Source organism: Eleginops maclovinus, chromosome 23, assembly GCF_036324505.1.
Source record: "Eleginops maclovinus isolate JMC-PN-2008 ecotype Puerto Natales chromosome 23, JC_Emac_rtc_rv5, whole genome shotgun sequence".
Lineage (NCBI taxonomy): Eukaryota > Metazoa > Chordata > Actinopteri > Perciformes > Eleginopidae > Eleginops > Eleginops maclovinus.
This window is the reverse complement of record NC_086371.1, coordinates 20,362,162-20,379,283: the sequence shown is the minus strand read 5'-3', so window position 1 is coordinate 20,379,283 and position 17,122 is coordinate 20,362,162. Positions and strand designations below refer to the sequence as shown.

At 42.7% G+C, this 17,122-nt stretch overlaps 1 protein-coding gene across 1 annotated transcript in view; it reads right to left on the bottom strand.

Annotated features, from left to right (window-relative positions):
* gpc3 (glypican 3) overlaps nucleotides 1–17,122 on the bottom strand; it is a 112,400-nt gene that overhangs the window by 86,892 nt on the left and 8,386 nt on the right. The window contains exon 2 of the mRNA XM_063875986.1: nucleotides 16,352–16,513. Coding sequence (XP_063732056.1) covers nucleotides 16,352–16,513 — 162 coding nt within the window. The remainder of the gene's footprint in view (nucleotides 1–16,351; nucleotides 16,514–17,122) is intronic.

Sequence of the window (17,122 nt, the reverse complement as noted above, 5' to 3'; positions counted from 1 at the left end):
ACAAAAGGAACGTTTGACCTGAAAGTATAAAGAGGCATTTTCCAATCTCATCTTTATCCGTTCTGCTTATTCAGTGCATCAGCGGTGAGGCTTCTTCAATGACAGTCCTTTGCTTAAAAGAATAGTTTCAAAGAAGTTTCCTCTGTAGAGTACATGGCCCTCCAATTAGGATTTTTCAAACATTCACAAATGTCTTTTCTTTTGGTCTGTGGTGCACATTTCACAACTTCAAGCTGCTGGTTGCTGCAGCCATCTTTATTTTGGTACAAATACCAGTTTCTGCAAGACCAGAACTCCAGTCATAAATTACTATATTCAAAGTGGTAAGGGTTTATGATCTCGATTAAGGAAGAAATAGTCTCAAGCCTTATTGAACTGTTGTCATTTGAATTGTGGTTGAGGAAGTATTCAGAGCTTTATTTAAGTAGAAGTACTAATACCACACTGTGAAAATACACTGCTACAGGTATAAGCCCTGCATCCAAAGTGCTACTTAAGAAAACATTTGTTCGTTTAATCAGGGACATTTACTTTAAATGTGAAAGTACCCAATGCAGGATAATCTTCACGTTTGAAAAGTTGGAAACATGAATTTCTTTTACATAAAAAAAACCCAGAATATTTTAGAATACAATACTTTAGTTAATTGATATTTTGTCACTCAATTTATTGGTTTATCAACAAGCTGACATATAGTTTTGGGTTAGTGGGCAAGTACAATATTTGCCTCTGACATGTCTTGGAGCAGAACTATAAAGTAGCGAGACAGACTGAATTAAATTGTGCTTAACTTAAGTAAATGTACTGTGTATCTTAGCGAGATGCTTCAGGACTGATGTGTTATCGTTGAACAGAGCCAGGTAGCTGTGCTTAGCTAAGTTGCTGATGTGGCTTCATACCGTACAGACAGAGCAAAATCCATCCTCCGCTTGAACCGTGCATAAACGAAGCAGTGAGAAATTAAGAGACCAGATCTCTGGGTCATTAAAGCTGCATGAACTGGTGAACTCTGCCTGACTGCAGAGCAATGATACACACATTGGGGGGGCGAGGCTGGGAGTGGCACGGCCTGCATGGGTGAGTGCTCGTCGTCGTCTTTAGAGTGGTGGAGGAGGACACAGTTTGGTCCTGACAGCCATTACTCCACTCGGACTGCTTTAAGGGGACACACAGCTCAGCCAGTGAGCGAGCGCTGAGCGTTTACCGGGTACAACGCGGCGGCACAAATGGAAAATAATGACAGTCACTACAGAGGTTGACAGGTAGGAAGCAACACGATGGGGATTGTGATGGATGGGGGTGGTGTGGAGGGGGGAGTGTGGGGAAAAGGGACAGGTAGCAGTACAGCACCCATGGGAGGCACGGGGTGCAGGAGGCCAGGAGGAGTGAGTGACAGGGTGATGCTGTCAGCTCCTCTGTGGCACACTCTTCGGGGGGGCCCCAGAGCATGTTCTGTTAAGTAAACAGCTGCAGCGACGAGAGCTCCTCCAATATTAATAGGCAGCGATCCCCCTCCACTCGCACTGTTCGGGCTCCCTGAAGTGGACCGCAGCCCCGCAGAAGGAAGCAGACAGGCCGACTTCCTGTAGTGCAGTGGAGGCCACGAGGGCCGCCTGTAGCACCCACCAGACCTCACAGAGCGGGGATCAACCCGGAACACCCACCTGCAGAGAAGCCCCCCTGTAGCAGACACACTAACCCCCCAGTGGCTCATTATCATCTGTGTTGCACGAGAAAACATTTCAGTTTAGAAAAACACAGCTCCTCCACGCCCTGTGCCAGCCGCCATCTGTGCCAATCAGACGGAGATGAATTATATATGAAAGGGTGCTCAATCTGAGGTGATCGATACTAACAAGGTCCGAGTTAGCCAGGACAGTCCTTCCTCTATTTACTTCCCATCTTCCAGCCATGCTCACTGACTCTCAGGAAGAGAAGAAACCGACAGAGCGACCTCCGGGTGAGAGAAGCCAACAACAAAATGAACTGATTTCACTGCCAACGTTAAGAGGACGTATAACGTAGCTGAATGACTGAAACTTGTCTCTATTCCACCTCCTTTGATCGACCCACCACTCCCCTTAACCCACCCCATCACCTTTCCACTGACAGGCGGAGCGAGGGAATTTGCTGAGGAGGAGTAATGGAGCTTGTCGGAGAGCTCCCTGCTTCACACCACTTAGCCTCCCGTCCAGCCGGGGTGGTTGGAGATGTAGGGATGTAGGGGAGGAGTGGGGGGTTGGTTGGAGAGGTGCACCACTGATGAGGCTCCGCTGGGACTCGGAGCAGACTTCTTACCCACCCAAACATTTCTCCTCACATCAGTCACGGCGCGCGGGCAGAGAGGCGTGCAGCTGTTGCCTCCACAACCTCGCTTTTTCTCTCCTTCGTTAAGCCGCTCGGTCCCTGGCTCGCCCTCGGGCCGAGCGCTGCCCTCTTCACACACTCCTGCTGGGCGAACATGTCCCACTTCATCAATAATTCCCCGGTCGATCACTCCAAATAGACTACACCTTTGGCAGCAGCCTCAACAAAGTCAGTGGTGTTGTTTTAGGGAGAGGGTGTGAAAAGGACTACTGTTTTCCATCTGGAAAAACCATGAAGTACGTGATAATGAATCTGAAGAAAACATTGGCCCCAAGCCGTGAAGACAGAGAAATAAAATGAACACAAACCCTGTTTCCCTTCAAGATTTAACATAAATTAATACATGATCTCTTGTATATGCCAAATATTCGTTAGCCTAAATATGTGAAAAATAATCTGTTCCTTTTCTCTACCTCTAAAACATTAAATGATTCTGGGTGACTCATCCAGAACATGGGGGCATACACGTATCCAATTTTAAATTTCCCTTCAATTAAAAAATAGGTCATTCCTGAATGTCATCCATTCTGAGTCATTACAAGTGTTTTGTACTTGAGGAAGCAGCTCCATAAGCTTCTTTAGCCCGGCAATCTCTCACCGAGCACATCTATTTGTGGCCTTCTGAAGAAATGAACGTTTACATACCTGATGAATGACCAAGCTTTTGCTATGTTGCAGTTGTTTTCAGACGTTTAAACCTTTGTGATTACAACAAAATGTAACAAATGTAATAATTTGTTACATGTTAAATGCTGCACTAAGTGCGAAGGTGCACTGGAAACGTGATGGTTCTATTCGATGTTATCTACCAACAGCTTCTAAAGTCAGTTTTCAAACTTTCTCCTTATTTTAATGGACTCACTGACATTTCAAACCCCATTGGATAAAGTTTATGGGGAATGCTATTTTTCAATGGCATACAATATAATTTTTCAGATCATATGATGGATCCACATGTCGTACTGTTGAATGAGTTTATGTTACATAGCAGGAATTTTTGGCCAATCCAGACATCTGGCTCTTTAAACTGCAAAGTCTGTTAGTTTGAATAAAAAGTGGACGTTGATTTGGTTTGTACAGTAATATAGTGTTTTGAACCTTTATCCCATTGCAGCACAGATCTATAAACTGCGTCCACTTCTTCTATACAATCCATGAGTGGTACTACTTTTTTGGTCCAGACTGAAGTATCCAAACAATGATTAGATATTCCATCCCCCCCTGGGTGAGCTGGGATAACTTTGGAGATCCCTTAAAGGTCTCCTATTATGCTCTTTTATGGCATATATTATGGGTCTCAAATATATAAAAAAAGATGTCTCTGACGTGTTTTGCTCAAAATACCAACAGATCATGCATTTTAGCATGTCTGCTATCCCTCTGTTTCAGCCCCGTTTTCGAAAGTGCTGATTCTGTGACTTTCCCTTTCATGCAAATGAGCTGAAGCTGAAGTTGGCCCCGCTTTATGATCTCTCTGTCTGAAGAGAGAAGTTTCTAACGGAGAAACTTAAAAAATTAAACGCCATATTATGTTCCAAACCACATCCAGCATTATTTCTGAAACACTTCTCAGTGTTTACCTCTAGAACAGAGTTATTATATGTATATATATATATACAACAACTCTAAGTCCCTCCTGCAGACATCCTGCTGAACACACAGACACACAGAGGTGCTGCGGAGGGGGTTCACTTGCGATTGTATATGGGGGACGATAGGTTGGGATGTGTCACATGGACGGGACGTTGCCAGGAGTTCAATTTTAAGCCAGCCAACATTTGCGATATAACGTCATAACCGCAGCAAATCTGGATCAGCTCGTTTGTTCCCCCCGTTTTTAGAGATGTGGAGGAAAGAGAGAGGGTTTTCTGACACTTTGTGAGTCTCCTTACACACCGGGGACACATATTTATGTATAAAAGACATCAGAAAGTGCATTTTGAATAATAGGGGACCTGTAAAAGTTCATTTACATGCAACATTCACTTTGTCCAATACGTTCTTTTTTGACAACTACGAAAAACTAGCAAATGTCAGTGTGAAATGGAATAAGTATTATACCAGCCGGACATCAGCACATTAGCATGCTGATATTAGCATTTAGCTCAGAGCACATCCTCACTGAGCCGCTAGCATGGCTGTAGGCTCTAAATGTCATTTAAAGCAGGAGACATAGCTCCACTGCAGATCTCTATTTAAGGTCAGTTCAGGCAACTAAGTCTGCTCCATATGAGTTTGGAAACATAATCACCTTTGGTACTTTGAGACATCATCAAGAACAGCAAAACTGTCAGCTGTCAGGAAGAGTGTAATCAAAGCTCATTTAGGGATTTGAACAAATGACAGCGTCCCCCTTTCTTAAGTAGTTATATTTGGTTAATTATTACATATTTATACTGTTGTAAATAAGCTATGAGGCCCCAAAGATGTAGGATCAGCCCCTCTGCCCTGACATGGATGTGATGTCTGCATGGCTGAGCACATGCTGCGTAAGTGTTTCAATATTTCATAGGGCAAAATGAAAAATGCATCTCTTTGAACTATAAGTGCACGGTTGGAGTGGGAGGAAGAGGGCAAGCTGTCGGGGTCGCAAGGTGAAGGAAGAGCTACGAAAACATCGAGGTTGAGCAGGAATAAATGGGGCGCTTCTCGGCGCTGCGACAGTCTTATGATTTTCCTACTCAGAGAAACCCGATGCTGATATTATGAAACTGCAACGTGAATTAGGATCAAACAACGCAGACCTGCGAGTGAACTGACTGCAGAGTGCACTCTTTCTAAAGCACAGGATGCTTTTCATAAACCACGAGACCTTGAAGATTCATTCTGGAGCAGGTGTCCCATGCCACAACCTGCCAAACGGTATGTACAAAGGAAGAGATTGACAAGCAAACACCTTTAGGTCTTGCTGCAGTTGCCCCCACAGAGCTGAACTCAAATAACTTCAGATTGAGGAAGTGATAGCTTTGAGCGAAAAGGGTATAGGGAACTTTTGCAGCCACACAACGCATCATCTGCAAAGGCTGTCGATTTATGCTGTTAGCCCTGGAGTGAGCGGATAAATATCAACAAAGTGACATCTAAGAATAGGATCTACTTAGGTTAGCATGAAGACAAATGTGTTCTTTCTTAAACACGTCTTGTTAATAGATGTGGCTGTTCAAACAGGATCTTGCATTTGCATTGATTTGGCTCACAGAAACGACTTTGATTAAATAGAACGGTGGGCATTTCTGAAAAACAGATTTGTATCTTCCATTAAGTGGAAAAAAGTCCTGCGTGATGTATGGAGATGCTGGGTGATTCATTTAAAGCAGCTCATTAGCTCAGCATGAGCTGTGTGTTTACGTCAATATGTCCTCTCCTTCCCTTTCATTTCCTCCAAACCTCCTCTCCTTGCCACTCTTATGCTTTTCATTTCCTCTACTTCTGTTCCTCTCTTCTCCCTTTCCTTTTCTATCATTTTCTTTACTTTTTCTTTTGTAAAGGTCCTTTTTTTCCCTTTACATCTTCAGCTCTCCCCTTAGCACCTCTCATCTACACCACTTTCCCCCCCGACGCCTCCTCTCTTCTTGCCTCCCATACTCCATTTATCTCCTGTCCTTTCCTCCAGACTCCTCTCTTCTTCCTTCCTTTTTTCTCTCCATCTCTGCTCCTATTCATTCCCCTCATCTTTCTGCTTTAACTCCCATCATCTCCTATCTGCTCCTATCTGCTCCTCTCCTCTCGCTCCCTGTCGCACCAAGTCATCAGACGTTGAAAGAAACAAAGGCTCCTTCTCTCAGCTGGAGCTGGGAGGAGCTGTCAGTCCCCTCAGCTCTGTTTGATGATAGCATTTCAAATGACACTTTGATCCTCACTCCACACTGTTTGTTTTTCCTCTCTGATGAAATTCAGCTCGAGAGGCGTGCAACAGGGCACATCATTAAAACGTGGCTCAAACACGGAGAGCCACGCTCGTACCACTCACGACAATTTTTTGACACATCAGCGCAAAGAACACGACAGGGTAGGTGGCGAAGGAATTGTAAAGAAGAACAGAAATCAAGCGTTCTCCCCGCGGATGACACTCCTCCGAGGTGACACCAAAGCTGAACCGAAACCCGGGTCTCTCTTTAAAAGACCGAACGACAATAAACAAATCTAATGAGGCAGATCTGTCAGAGCTAAGTGTTGTCTTTGGTCTGAGAAGAGTAAAGCACAAACTCCCACCTTAAAGCTTAAGATAATATGGGGGCGATTATATTTGGAGATGTAACTACTAATAAAAACGTACATTTAAATCCATGAAAGGTTCTCTTTATCAGCAAAGGCGTCATTGTTCAGAAGAAAAAATCTTTCACACAATTTTTTTCCCTTCATCTCTGAAACAAGCTCCAAGGCAAAGCTAACCAATCCTCTTCTCCAAAGTCATTTCAGGATAAACATACATCTAATACACCGACTCTTAATCTCAGTATAGAAATCAGCCTTTGTAAAAGAAGAATGGTCAAAATGCATACGTTGAACAGCCTAAAGTGTAATTCTGAAAGAACTGGCTCTTTTCTTTCTGAGGTGATAATGCTGCTATTGAAGATTTTCAGAGCCACAGCTGAAATCATATGCAAATATCCCCCCCCCCCCTTGGGGCTGCTGATTGGCCGAAACATTATCAGCCGAAAGACAGACGGCGCCATTTGGGGTTTGAGTGTGGTCAAATCAAAAGACGGAGGCTCGATTAAAAAAGGTGTACCGTGAAGTAGCGAGACAACGGGAGCATTTTAAGCGGGACGCGCCAGCAGCTCGGCTGGGGATCGGATGCTGAGGCCTCCCGTGGAGACAGGAGCGCCTGGCAGCCGATCCCGCAGAGAGAAGACAGACAGTTTGAAAATCCAAACAATGACAACGGAGAGCATGTAAAAATGAAAACAAAGGTTTATCTGGCTGAGGAAAAGGGGAAATGATTCACAGGAAGAGGTGGGTTTATGTGCAAATCTTTCAACAATCTCTCTAAATGCTCCGTGGGCTTAACAATGACAAACAGAGATTATTTAGGTTTTAAACCTTAGGTCAGGGGCCACAAGCAGTTTGCCATTTTTTCATATTCACACAGATCTAATAGGATTTCTAAGACTGACATATTGAAATCCTTTGGTTTCTAATGAAAATAGCTCTGAAAAAAATGTCATTTAAACACTTTTCTATTGCTTAGTGAGCTGTTGCTTGAACAACAATCACATTGACTGTACTGTTGCTGTATTCATGATCAGATTAATCATAAAAAAATAATTCCTTACTGCAAAAATGCACATGAATGTCCCCTGAATTTGAAAGTCTGCAAATATTTGAGTAAAAGACATGCCAAGACAATGTCATCTAATGCATAAAAGTGGCAGATGAAAGCAAATGTTGGGAAGATTGTAAAATATTTTTGCTCACATGGAATTTGTAACATCATCAACCCTAATGTGCTGTCCATGTGTAAATAGATAACTAAAAAACGCTATTTATACTCATTATCTCTAACAAAAAAAGTCAGGTAACGCATTATTCTAGGGGTTTTAGGGGATGTTCCAGTGCAACAAGTCAGACTAAATCTAGATAAAGCTTCAAACAGACTATAAAGTAGTTTTTTAAGCTTTGAGCAACAAATCTTCTTTATAGCGTACATTCTGCTTGACACATCATGACTTAAAGGTCATGAACACACCGCTGTCATACAAACAAATTCCCAACAAGAACAATGGGACCATCCAGGAACATGTGAATGCAGCACAACAAACAAAATCGTACAAATCTTCAGTCAAACGCCACATCTTGTCCAACAGTCCAACATTGAATTTAAAACCACAGAAAAGGTGGATAAATGATAGAGGTAAGGCTGTTTGCTGAAAATACAACTGCCTTACCTTAACTTTGCCTGTAACTTAGGGTTATATATATAGCAATCAGAGCATTAACAAAGCAGCAAACACAATTTTTCATAGGCAGGTAACTATGGAGAAGCCTGAAAGAGGGAACTACAGTGTTGCCAGCATTTTCCCAATATAAAAGTAGCTAGCACCAGCTCAAAAACTAGCTAAGAAGTTGGCAAGCTAGCCAAACTAGGAGTCCCTCCCTTCAGGCTTCTCTCTGAAGCTACTCCCCTAAAATGTTCTCCATGAAACTACAAAAAATGGTTTTGTTAGTACTCACAGCTGTCATTGTAGCAGGTTGTGAAGGGATCCCGTAATGCGCAACCAGTGCGCGCATGCCAGCAGGTAGACCATGACGTAGCAGGCAGTAGTTTGACAGGCAGGTCTGTCGTCCAATCATTTAATGCAACCAATTCAATGATTGGATAATCAGATCAGCAACTGACCAGCAAATCTATTTTTTGCTATTTGATTTATTGATTTCTGTCGGGGTACAAAGTAACTGACATTTACAAAATATATACTGTATATAACAAATATAAAAATGTATATTTGGACATTTAAATGAATCCAAATAAATACCATGTCAGGTCAAATATGTATACCCTCTTTTTGTTCTTGTTACAAAACAACACAATGGGGCCCAGGTCTGGAAATAACAGGGAGCACCTTTCAGATGGATTCACTGTGTAGCCTACAATATTTAAAACGTGTTCTGCCTCACAGTCTTCCACTAGACACATGCAATGTGAATTCCATGCAGGGTTTTTTGTTATTTCTATATTGTTAAAAAGCCCAATATTGACTGAAAATCCAGTCTACGCAGAGAAAACTAAGAACTGGTTGAAAATACTAAACCACCATTTTTAACAAGAGATGCCCACCATTACAGAACTATGACACAAATTCAGAAGCAAATGCTTAATAACTGCTAATACATACATTGTATGAACATTTAAAACAGCAGGTTTAATGAAGCTGCAAACACATATTTACATAATTACTCAACATAGGTATTTTTTGTTTAAGAAAAAATGGTAAAACACAATAACATTTGTGTTATCTGCTTCCATTTGTTTCTATTTCAATGTAAAAAAAAGAAAAGAAACAACAACATGAGAAGCAGCAGGATTCATACTTTTCTGGCTCCTACATGACACAAATGGGAGGGATGTGACATGAAAACACACTAGATTTGTATGTAGATGCATGTCATCTCAATTCTGTGGCAAACTGCACCAACACATCTAATTTGTATTTGCCTTTGGTGTTTCAATGTTTCATATCAGACTGCCTCCACCAGCAGCAGAAATATTAACAAGGGTTGCATTATTGGTGCATTTGCTGTACCTGGATTTCAAGTGTTGTTCTTCAGGCTGACAAACGGTGAAATATTCTCTAAGGTTGTTTCACTGCAAAGACACTTTCTTTTGTGGCACCGGAGCACCACGAGAAACCCAGAACAGACAGCTTACCATTATAACACTCTTTTGTTAAGGATACATCTGCACAACACATTGCCAGCACAGCAGAGATGCACAAAAACTCCTGAAAAAACTCATAACAACCGAACCTAGAAGAGACGCATAATGATAAAACATGGTAATTAAGTCAAAATGGAATTACGAGTTGATAGAAGAAGATGTGGTAATGGCTGGTAAACCCCATCGTATCTGGTAAACGATGCTCGAAGGAACCCATTGGACATAGCAGAAGCGCCTCTCCCCATCATTAAGTTATTAGATTAGCCTGGGGCATTGAGTAAACAACCTCAGACATCTCGCAGCAGGCACACATCCCACCAGTCCTCACCCTGATTGGATTACTCCGGGAGACTTCTCAGAAGACAAAACGACTCCACGGAGAGTGTTAGGCATGGGATGATTATTGGAAAGCAGATGATGGGAACAACAGAGGAAAGGCCTGCTCAGGACAGACGCCCGCAGCACTTTGGATCGAGCGGACGGCTAACGAGCAGGAGACCGGGAGTGGATGCAGAGGGCAGCGAGATCTGATTTTGATTATTGGCTGCTGGAGAGGCAGCTTGGCCCTGCCAGGTTCTGCATCATCCGCCTCCTGCCACATCTCGTTTGGGTTACTGCCACGGCGAATGTCCATTCAGCACTATCGGAGACAAATGAGGGCAAAGTCCTCTCAAGGTCAACAACCACCTTCCACCGGGGCCACAGGGGGGCTGCCATTCTAATTCCTTATACACTTAGAGTAATTAAAACCCGTCCAGAAGAAGCGGGGGAAGTCGATAGAAGTTTTTGAGACTGCTAATGAGATGCTAATTTGTTGGCCCGTTAGGAACGAGGTGTGAGGAACTCAAGGACACAAAAGAAGATTTATTCACACTTCTGTTCAGTGAACTTTTTCAGTGATGGTGTGTGTGTGTGAGTCCTCACGGATATTCAGCAAGTTTGTTAAGCAGTGCACAGCAGTGTCTTTATGTGTGATAAAAAGATATGAGCATCCTTTCAAGCTCCTTCCAAACTCCTGCTCATTTACAGAGCGTGGCCTCTGTGAGTTCTGAGGAAAGTGGAGAAAGCTCCCCTGCCTCAGAGCAGCGAGTGAAGCCACATACAGATTGCCCTCATGCTGCCTGAAAGTAGTCCAAGTCAGACCTGTTTTCTAACACCCCACTGAGTCGGGCCTTCTCTGGACTCATTGAGTCATTCCAGGAGCACCAGGCTGGCTGTCCCACTTATTTCTCCAGATATCACACAGACTCTCTGATATCTGCACACACCCTCCTGCTGCTTAACTTTCCTCCCCACATATTTGACTATATAAGCAATCGGGGCAATCCTGTCCTCTCATGTTTATTAATTCGGCCTGCTCTTTGGACTTGAGTGTGACTCCCCTCTGGTTAAAGACTGCTCCTCGGGGTGCAGAAGAGCACGGAGCTGCGATGAAAGCGAGCAGACAGCACTGGGTTTTGTTGTCTCTCCACCAGCGCTGAGGAGGCTCCTTTACTGAACATTTTACACAAGCACTGCACAACAAAAAGTACCAAGAAGCTGCCTGCACCGGCACTCAGCCCACAGGGGCTTTCAGCTCTTACACAATAATAACCTCGACAAATTACTTTAAAAAAGTTAAATAAAAGCTTGTCTCATTAACAAAGAAGGATAATCTAATTTCTAATCTGCAGGCTCAGAGTGAGCAGCAGTGCTGCTCCAAAGGACATATCGCTTGGGAAATAACAACAATTAGAGCTGCCAATCACCCGACATGCCAGAAGATTGTTTTGGATGAGTTTCTGCTTCAGCAGGCAGTTATACAGAGGATTCAGGCAGAGGACGTGGAGGAGAGAGAGAGGGGATGATATGAGATATGAAGTATAATAACACCACCAACATGAATCTGTGCTTAAGCTGAGCCACAGTGTAAAGGCGTGCTTTGGACTTGTTGCAACCAATAGCATCCTGCAGAGCATGAGTTTTGTTACAGAAAAAATAACAATCACTGTATTATATTGTGTAGGTTTATCATGCAATTATCATGTATTTAATCTACTTTTCATTCAAACAAATATATTGTTTATCATTGGAAATTGGATACCCTCTGGATTTTAGAATGTTTGTTGGACAAAACGGTCAATTTGAAACCCCAAATGTATATCATTTTAGTATGCTTCAGAAATACAGTTATCAACATAATGTGGAAATGTTTTAAAGAAAGTTTTAGCTGAGTTGTGAAATACTTATACTATCTTTTGTAAAACTTATTTGACAATGTACTTTATTTGTTTTACTACAGTGTTGTATATTGCAATACAATACCTCCACATACACCTATAGAATCATTCGAACTTATTACTGTTATGTTTAAAATGTAGATAATTATACATATATTTGAATATTGTATTCCTTTGTTGTTATTATCCTTTTTTATATCATTTATTTGAACCTGCTACGGTATAAATAAATGACGCGATAGCTTACACAAGCTGTTGGTAATCCGAAGGGAAGAGTCACTGAGTAACCTAGTCAATCAAACTTACCTTAGATGTACTTTTGTTGGACTCAAACTCATTGCTACATGTGGATTTTCAGATCATAAAATGTTAGATTAGATGGAACTACAGCACTCGAAGCACACAAGGTTAGGGAAATGTGATGTCCAATCATCCACTTCAACCACCTCCTCATAAATAGCCAGTGGTAGTAGATGACGCACTTCCTTCCCAATAGACAGGGAAAATGTAACGTGAACGGCCCCCTCAAGCCAGAACAAAAACTCAGAAACAGCTCTATCGACATGTTGAGAAACAAACATGAGAAACTTGCACAGGTTAACGTAAGTTGGCGTAGATCTGCACTCTAGAATAAAACTCTGCCAAAAATGTCACACATCAAGTAATCTCTAGGCTTCTCAACAACATGCAGCATCCCATACTAATACACTCCCTGGAAACATTGGACTACATAATTTATTTTCTAAATTAAATTCTCAGCATGCATGACATCAGCTTCTCATTTAATAGATTAGATTTTAAGATGAGCATCCTGCACAGGTTTACAGATTCTCATTTTGATCTAATTGACAACATCAGGACATTGAGTGCGAGGCAATCACAGCACGCAGGGAAAGATGATGTTATGATCTCGATAATGTGAATCCAAATGAAATTCAGGAGTCTGTCACATAACAAACTGGATGCTGCAGTTTATCCATTAAGTAGTGTTTCCATGGTCTACTTTAAAGAGATCAGCTCTGGCTCATTAGATTGGCAAATTGCATATGAGACATTCTGCGCAAGAGGCACGCATCATTAGAAATTCCTAATGCTGTACCTATTTCCTGGTATTGATCTTGAAAAAGCCTTATGTTAAAGCAGCCTGTCTCTAACTGCTTAAAAGAGAAAGATAGACAGAGCCATTACTTTCCTATTGTTTGGAGGAGTTGACTTCAAAAGGGTGAAAACCCCTGGTGTAGTCTGAGGCTTGGGAAAGCGGAGCAGGGCAGGTGGAGCTGGAAGGAGAGGGGGATGCACTCAGATATAGGAGATAGAGTGGAGAGGGGAAGCCCTTTGATCTCTGGCAGAAGTGAGAGCAGAAGAAAAGAGACAGAGAGCTGCAAAGAAGATTGCAAACAAGGCATGCACTCAATTCCCAATAGTGGCACGAACGCGAGAGGAAGAGACAGACGCAGGGAGAAGAAGGAGAAAGAAAAGTCAAGTAGATTGAGCGAGACAGAGATGGAGAGAGGATGACAGGGTCAGAGAGAAAGAGAGGGAGGGGAAAAGGAGAAAAGAAAGAGAATAAAACATGAAGTAGAGAGAAACAGATAAGACCAGGATGTTAAAAGGATTTCAGTCCCAGGGCTGTTTGGGGATTTCTCTCAAGCCCTATGCTAAAGCAATTAGCATTGAACCCCTTCTAGGAAAGTGCAGCCAAACCACAGCAGCAGTCTCTAACATAGTTAGTGTGTAACAACCAACTCAAGCAGACCCCACGGTCCCCATTAAACCTCAAGTTTTAATTGGCATGTCAAGACGGTGCTGTGTTTCACAACTCATGAGTGTGCGCCCTCTAAAAAAAAGTTGGCCCAGTGAGTGTGCACATCCCACTTCAAGTGGAAACCCCCAGACAGTAAACAGAGCCGCTGCGCTTGATCGAAAAGGCCTGTGCAGTGTGATAACAAAAGCTCAGCGTTAAATGTGAAATGGATAGTTCAAACAGCTGGTGCTAATATGGCCGCACTGTGGTGGAGACGTTGTGTACCCCTTTATTGTCAGGGAGTTTACTTGAAACCAAAGTTTACAGCCCTAACTTCAAATTGAAGTTTGGTTTAAAGTGAGCCAATGTAACGCTTGTTGAACAGTAGAAAATACGATATAATGACAAATGCCCAAAAAACTGGCCAAGTAAGAAAAGGAGAGAAGAATAAGTCAATGAACAGCTGACTAACAGTCATACAAGATCAAAGGATGTAGCAAAACAGCTAAATGACTGGAATCAGCAAAGGCACTTTTCATTTAGAAGAGAAAGACATTGTTATTTTATACTGGTGAACAAGTATAATTTTGGTACTCCATTTACTTTTTTGTGGTCAGGAGTCTAACAGAAAGGGCTCATTCCAGGGCTAGCCAGAAAGCTAATTTTGGCCACATCTCTTGCTGCTTTGTGACTCTGCCCTTGTTAACAGTCAAACATGGAAAGTGCATTCATTTTCTTGGAGAGAGTTGCCTGAAGAGAATGATACTATACTCTTAAGTCTGTATTGTAAATATAAATCCAATCGCTAGCATGTTAGCTGACCTTAGATAACAGACTGAATATGGCTAGCATAGCTCTGCCCAAGCATTTCCAAAATGGTGGGTTTTTTAAGCTAACCAGCTGTTAACTGTAGCATTAACCTTTGCTGACTTGAAATTGGTGCCAATTTATTCATCTCAGGCTCGAGCTGGTGGGCCACTAGGCCACCATAGTAAGGAAAAATGACCTGTTGGCCATGGCCCACTTGATGTTCAAACAGCTCATCTGATTTGGGTTCATAGGGTCTGAAATGCATTATTATAAGCTACCTCTAAGGAAGGTGCACCGACCACAGTCATCTCTCCCAACCCCTTCAACTAGATTGGTTCATGTAATGTCATAGGTCAAGTGGGGCATAACCAAATGAAATCGCGAGAGATAGAATAGAGTTAAATGAAAGAATTAGATCAAATATGATTGAAAAAACTAAAAGGTGCCAAAAAGGTGAAAGAGAAAAAGTGAGAAAGTGTTAGACTGCAGCATGTTTTAGGTTAACACATTTATGATGCCAGTTCAACCCAAATCCTGCTAGCTGCAGCACTGATGACATTAACAGTCTACTGGCACCAAGAGGAGGAGGAAAGAGTCTAGAAAGATGTGCAGCAGTAGGATGATAGCAGCATAAAACAGAGGCAAGAGGAGGAGGCCCCTGCTGAGGACCTCCCAGCAGGAGTTACATGTAGAGACGGAACCAACCAGTTAGCAGCCTATCCTGCAGCACTCAGAATGCACACCAATGAATAAACATACCTCTTTTTGCGGTCGAGAGCTTCAGTTGAGTGTACCAGTGCTGTGTTGCTGTGACACATGTGAATGTATTTTTTATTAAATATGCCATCAGATTCAATTGTCAGTAGAACTGCTTTCTAAACCCTGTTGAGGTGAATTTAGTTAACGTGCTGTTAGCAAAGGATTGCCAGGGCCGACTTTAGTTCCCTGTTCAACCCTGTCCCTCTCAAACAAGAAAGGTAATAGGCGTAGTTCCCAAGATCTCTTTTCCTTTAATAGAATTATAAGGCCTGAAGGGAACTTTGAGAAACTTTAGTTCAGCCAAGAACAAAGAAATAAGAGAGGTAGCTCAGAGCAGTCTCACTTCTTTAAAGGAACAATTCAGTAAGGAAATGCTGATTTAATGCTGTTACACAGCTCCTGCTGACTTTCATAATATATCAGCTTCCAGCATTGTTAGCAGTCATTTCTCTCTTCAGTCTTTCCGCCGTCACCTGCCTCCTGCGCCATCATCTGCCTCCTGCGCCATCATCCTTGTGTTCTCAACTGACAGCATGTTACACCTCTCCAGTTTCCCATGTCCTTTTCTCATTTTATTTTAGTGAGCTTTGTTTTGCATACTTCTGTTAGTCAGAACCAATCACACCAGCCAGCCTCCTCTGACCTCTCTCATCTGTGAGTGCTTCCCAGGGCCGCTGCTGACTGCCGTTTTGCACTCTGTGAATAACATTCATCACCGACTGCAGTGTGCCAATATCCCAGGAGGCTGTCACTTTCTGGGACAACATGTCTGGCACAGACAACCACGCTACATCTAAAGTCACTTGAACCACTCGTTTCTGCCATTCTTACATTTAGTCGAACAGCAGCTGAACGTCTCATCCCTGTCTGCGTGCATTATGCTCCTGCTTTATTTCAAATGTGACTCACCGTCTGGAGGAGTGATCCGCTGACGTGAACAAGGATGCGAAGCCAAGAAAGTGGAGTCGATTTCAGGACGTCAATTATCAGTTTAGAATTGCAATAATGGGAATGTTTTACTCTCTGCGATAGTTAAAAGAACATTTTGTTTTTCTAGAGAAACACACTGCTTACCTTGGAATATGGCAGCGTTCTGGATGATGATACGCTTGAGTTGAGCGCTGACAACCTGCAGACCAGACTCCATGTTGCTGCGTGCGGCTACCTGATACCGCTCCTCCATTTTCTTGGAACAGCAGGTCGGGCCTTTGGTTTGGCAGACCTGCAGATCGGCACCTGGCAGGAAATCAGAAGAGACAGGACAGGAGTGTGGATGAGCAGAGGACAGGAGCTGTGAAAAAGACACGTTTATTTAATTTTCATGAACCAGAAACACCTTCTTTTACAACAAATGATTCAGCTGCATCCCTCTGCATAATAAACACAGGAAACACTATACAGCAGATTCTGCAGCCTTAATGAGCGTGTGATTTCTCTCATTATGAAGAGGCTGTGTTTTGAAGCGAGTCTGAAGCCCAAAATAAATTGCTCCTAAAAAAAGAGTCATTTCGATGCACATTCACGCAACACACCCCGGCTGTGCTGTACTCCTCAGAGATCAATTTGGTCAACAGAAAAGTTTTCCCACCACTCTGGGCTACACTTTTCACACCGAGGATCCAAGAAAAAGGTATTTGTTAGGCACAAAGATGTGAGCCGGGAGCAGTTCAGCATGCAGACAAACAAACTCAGGTCTCAGCGTGCTTTCACTACACCATATGACATGAGAAAAACAGCCAAGAGTAAGATTGAGGGTGATGAAACAACGTTTCTGCGCCTGGCCACTGACTTTACAGGTTGTTTACACAGATGAGAAATAATTGGATTCCCAGAGCTTCCTTTGAA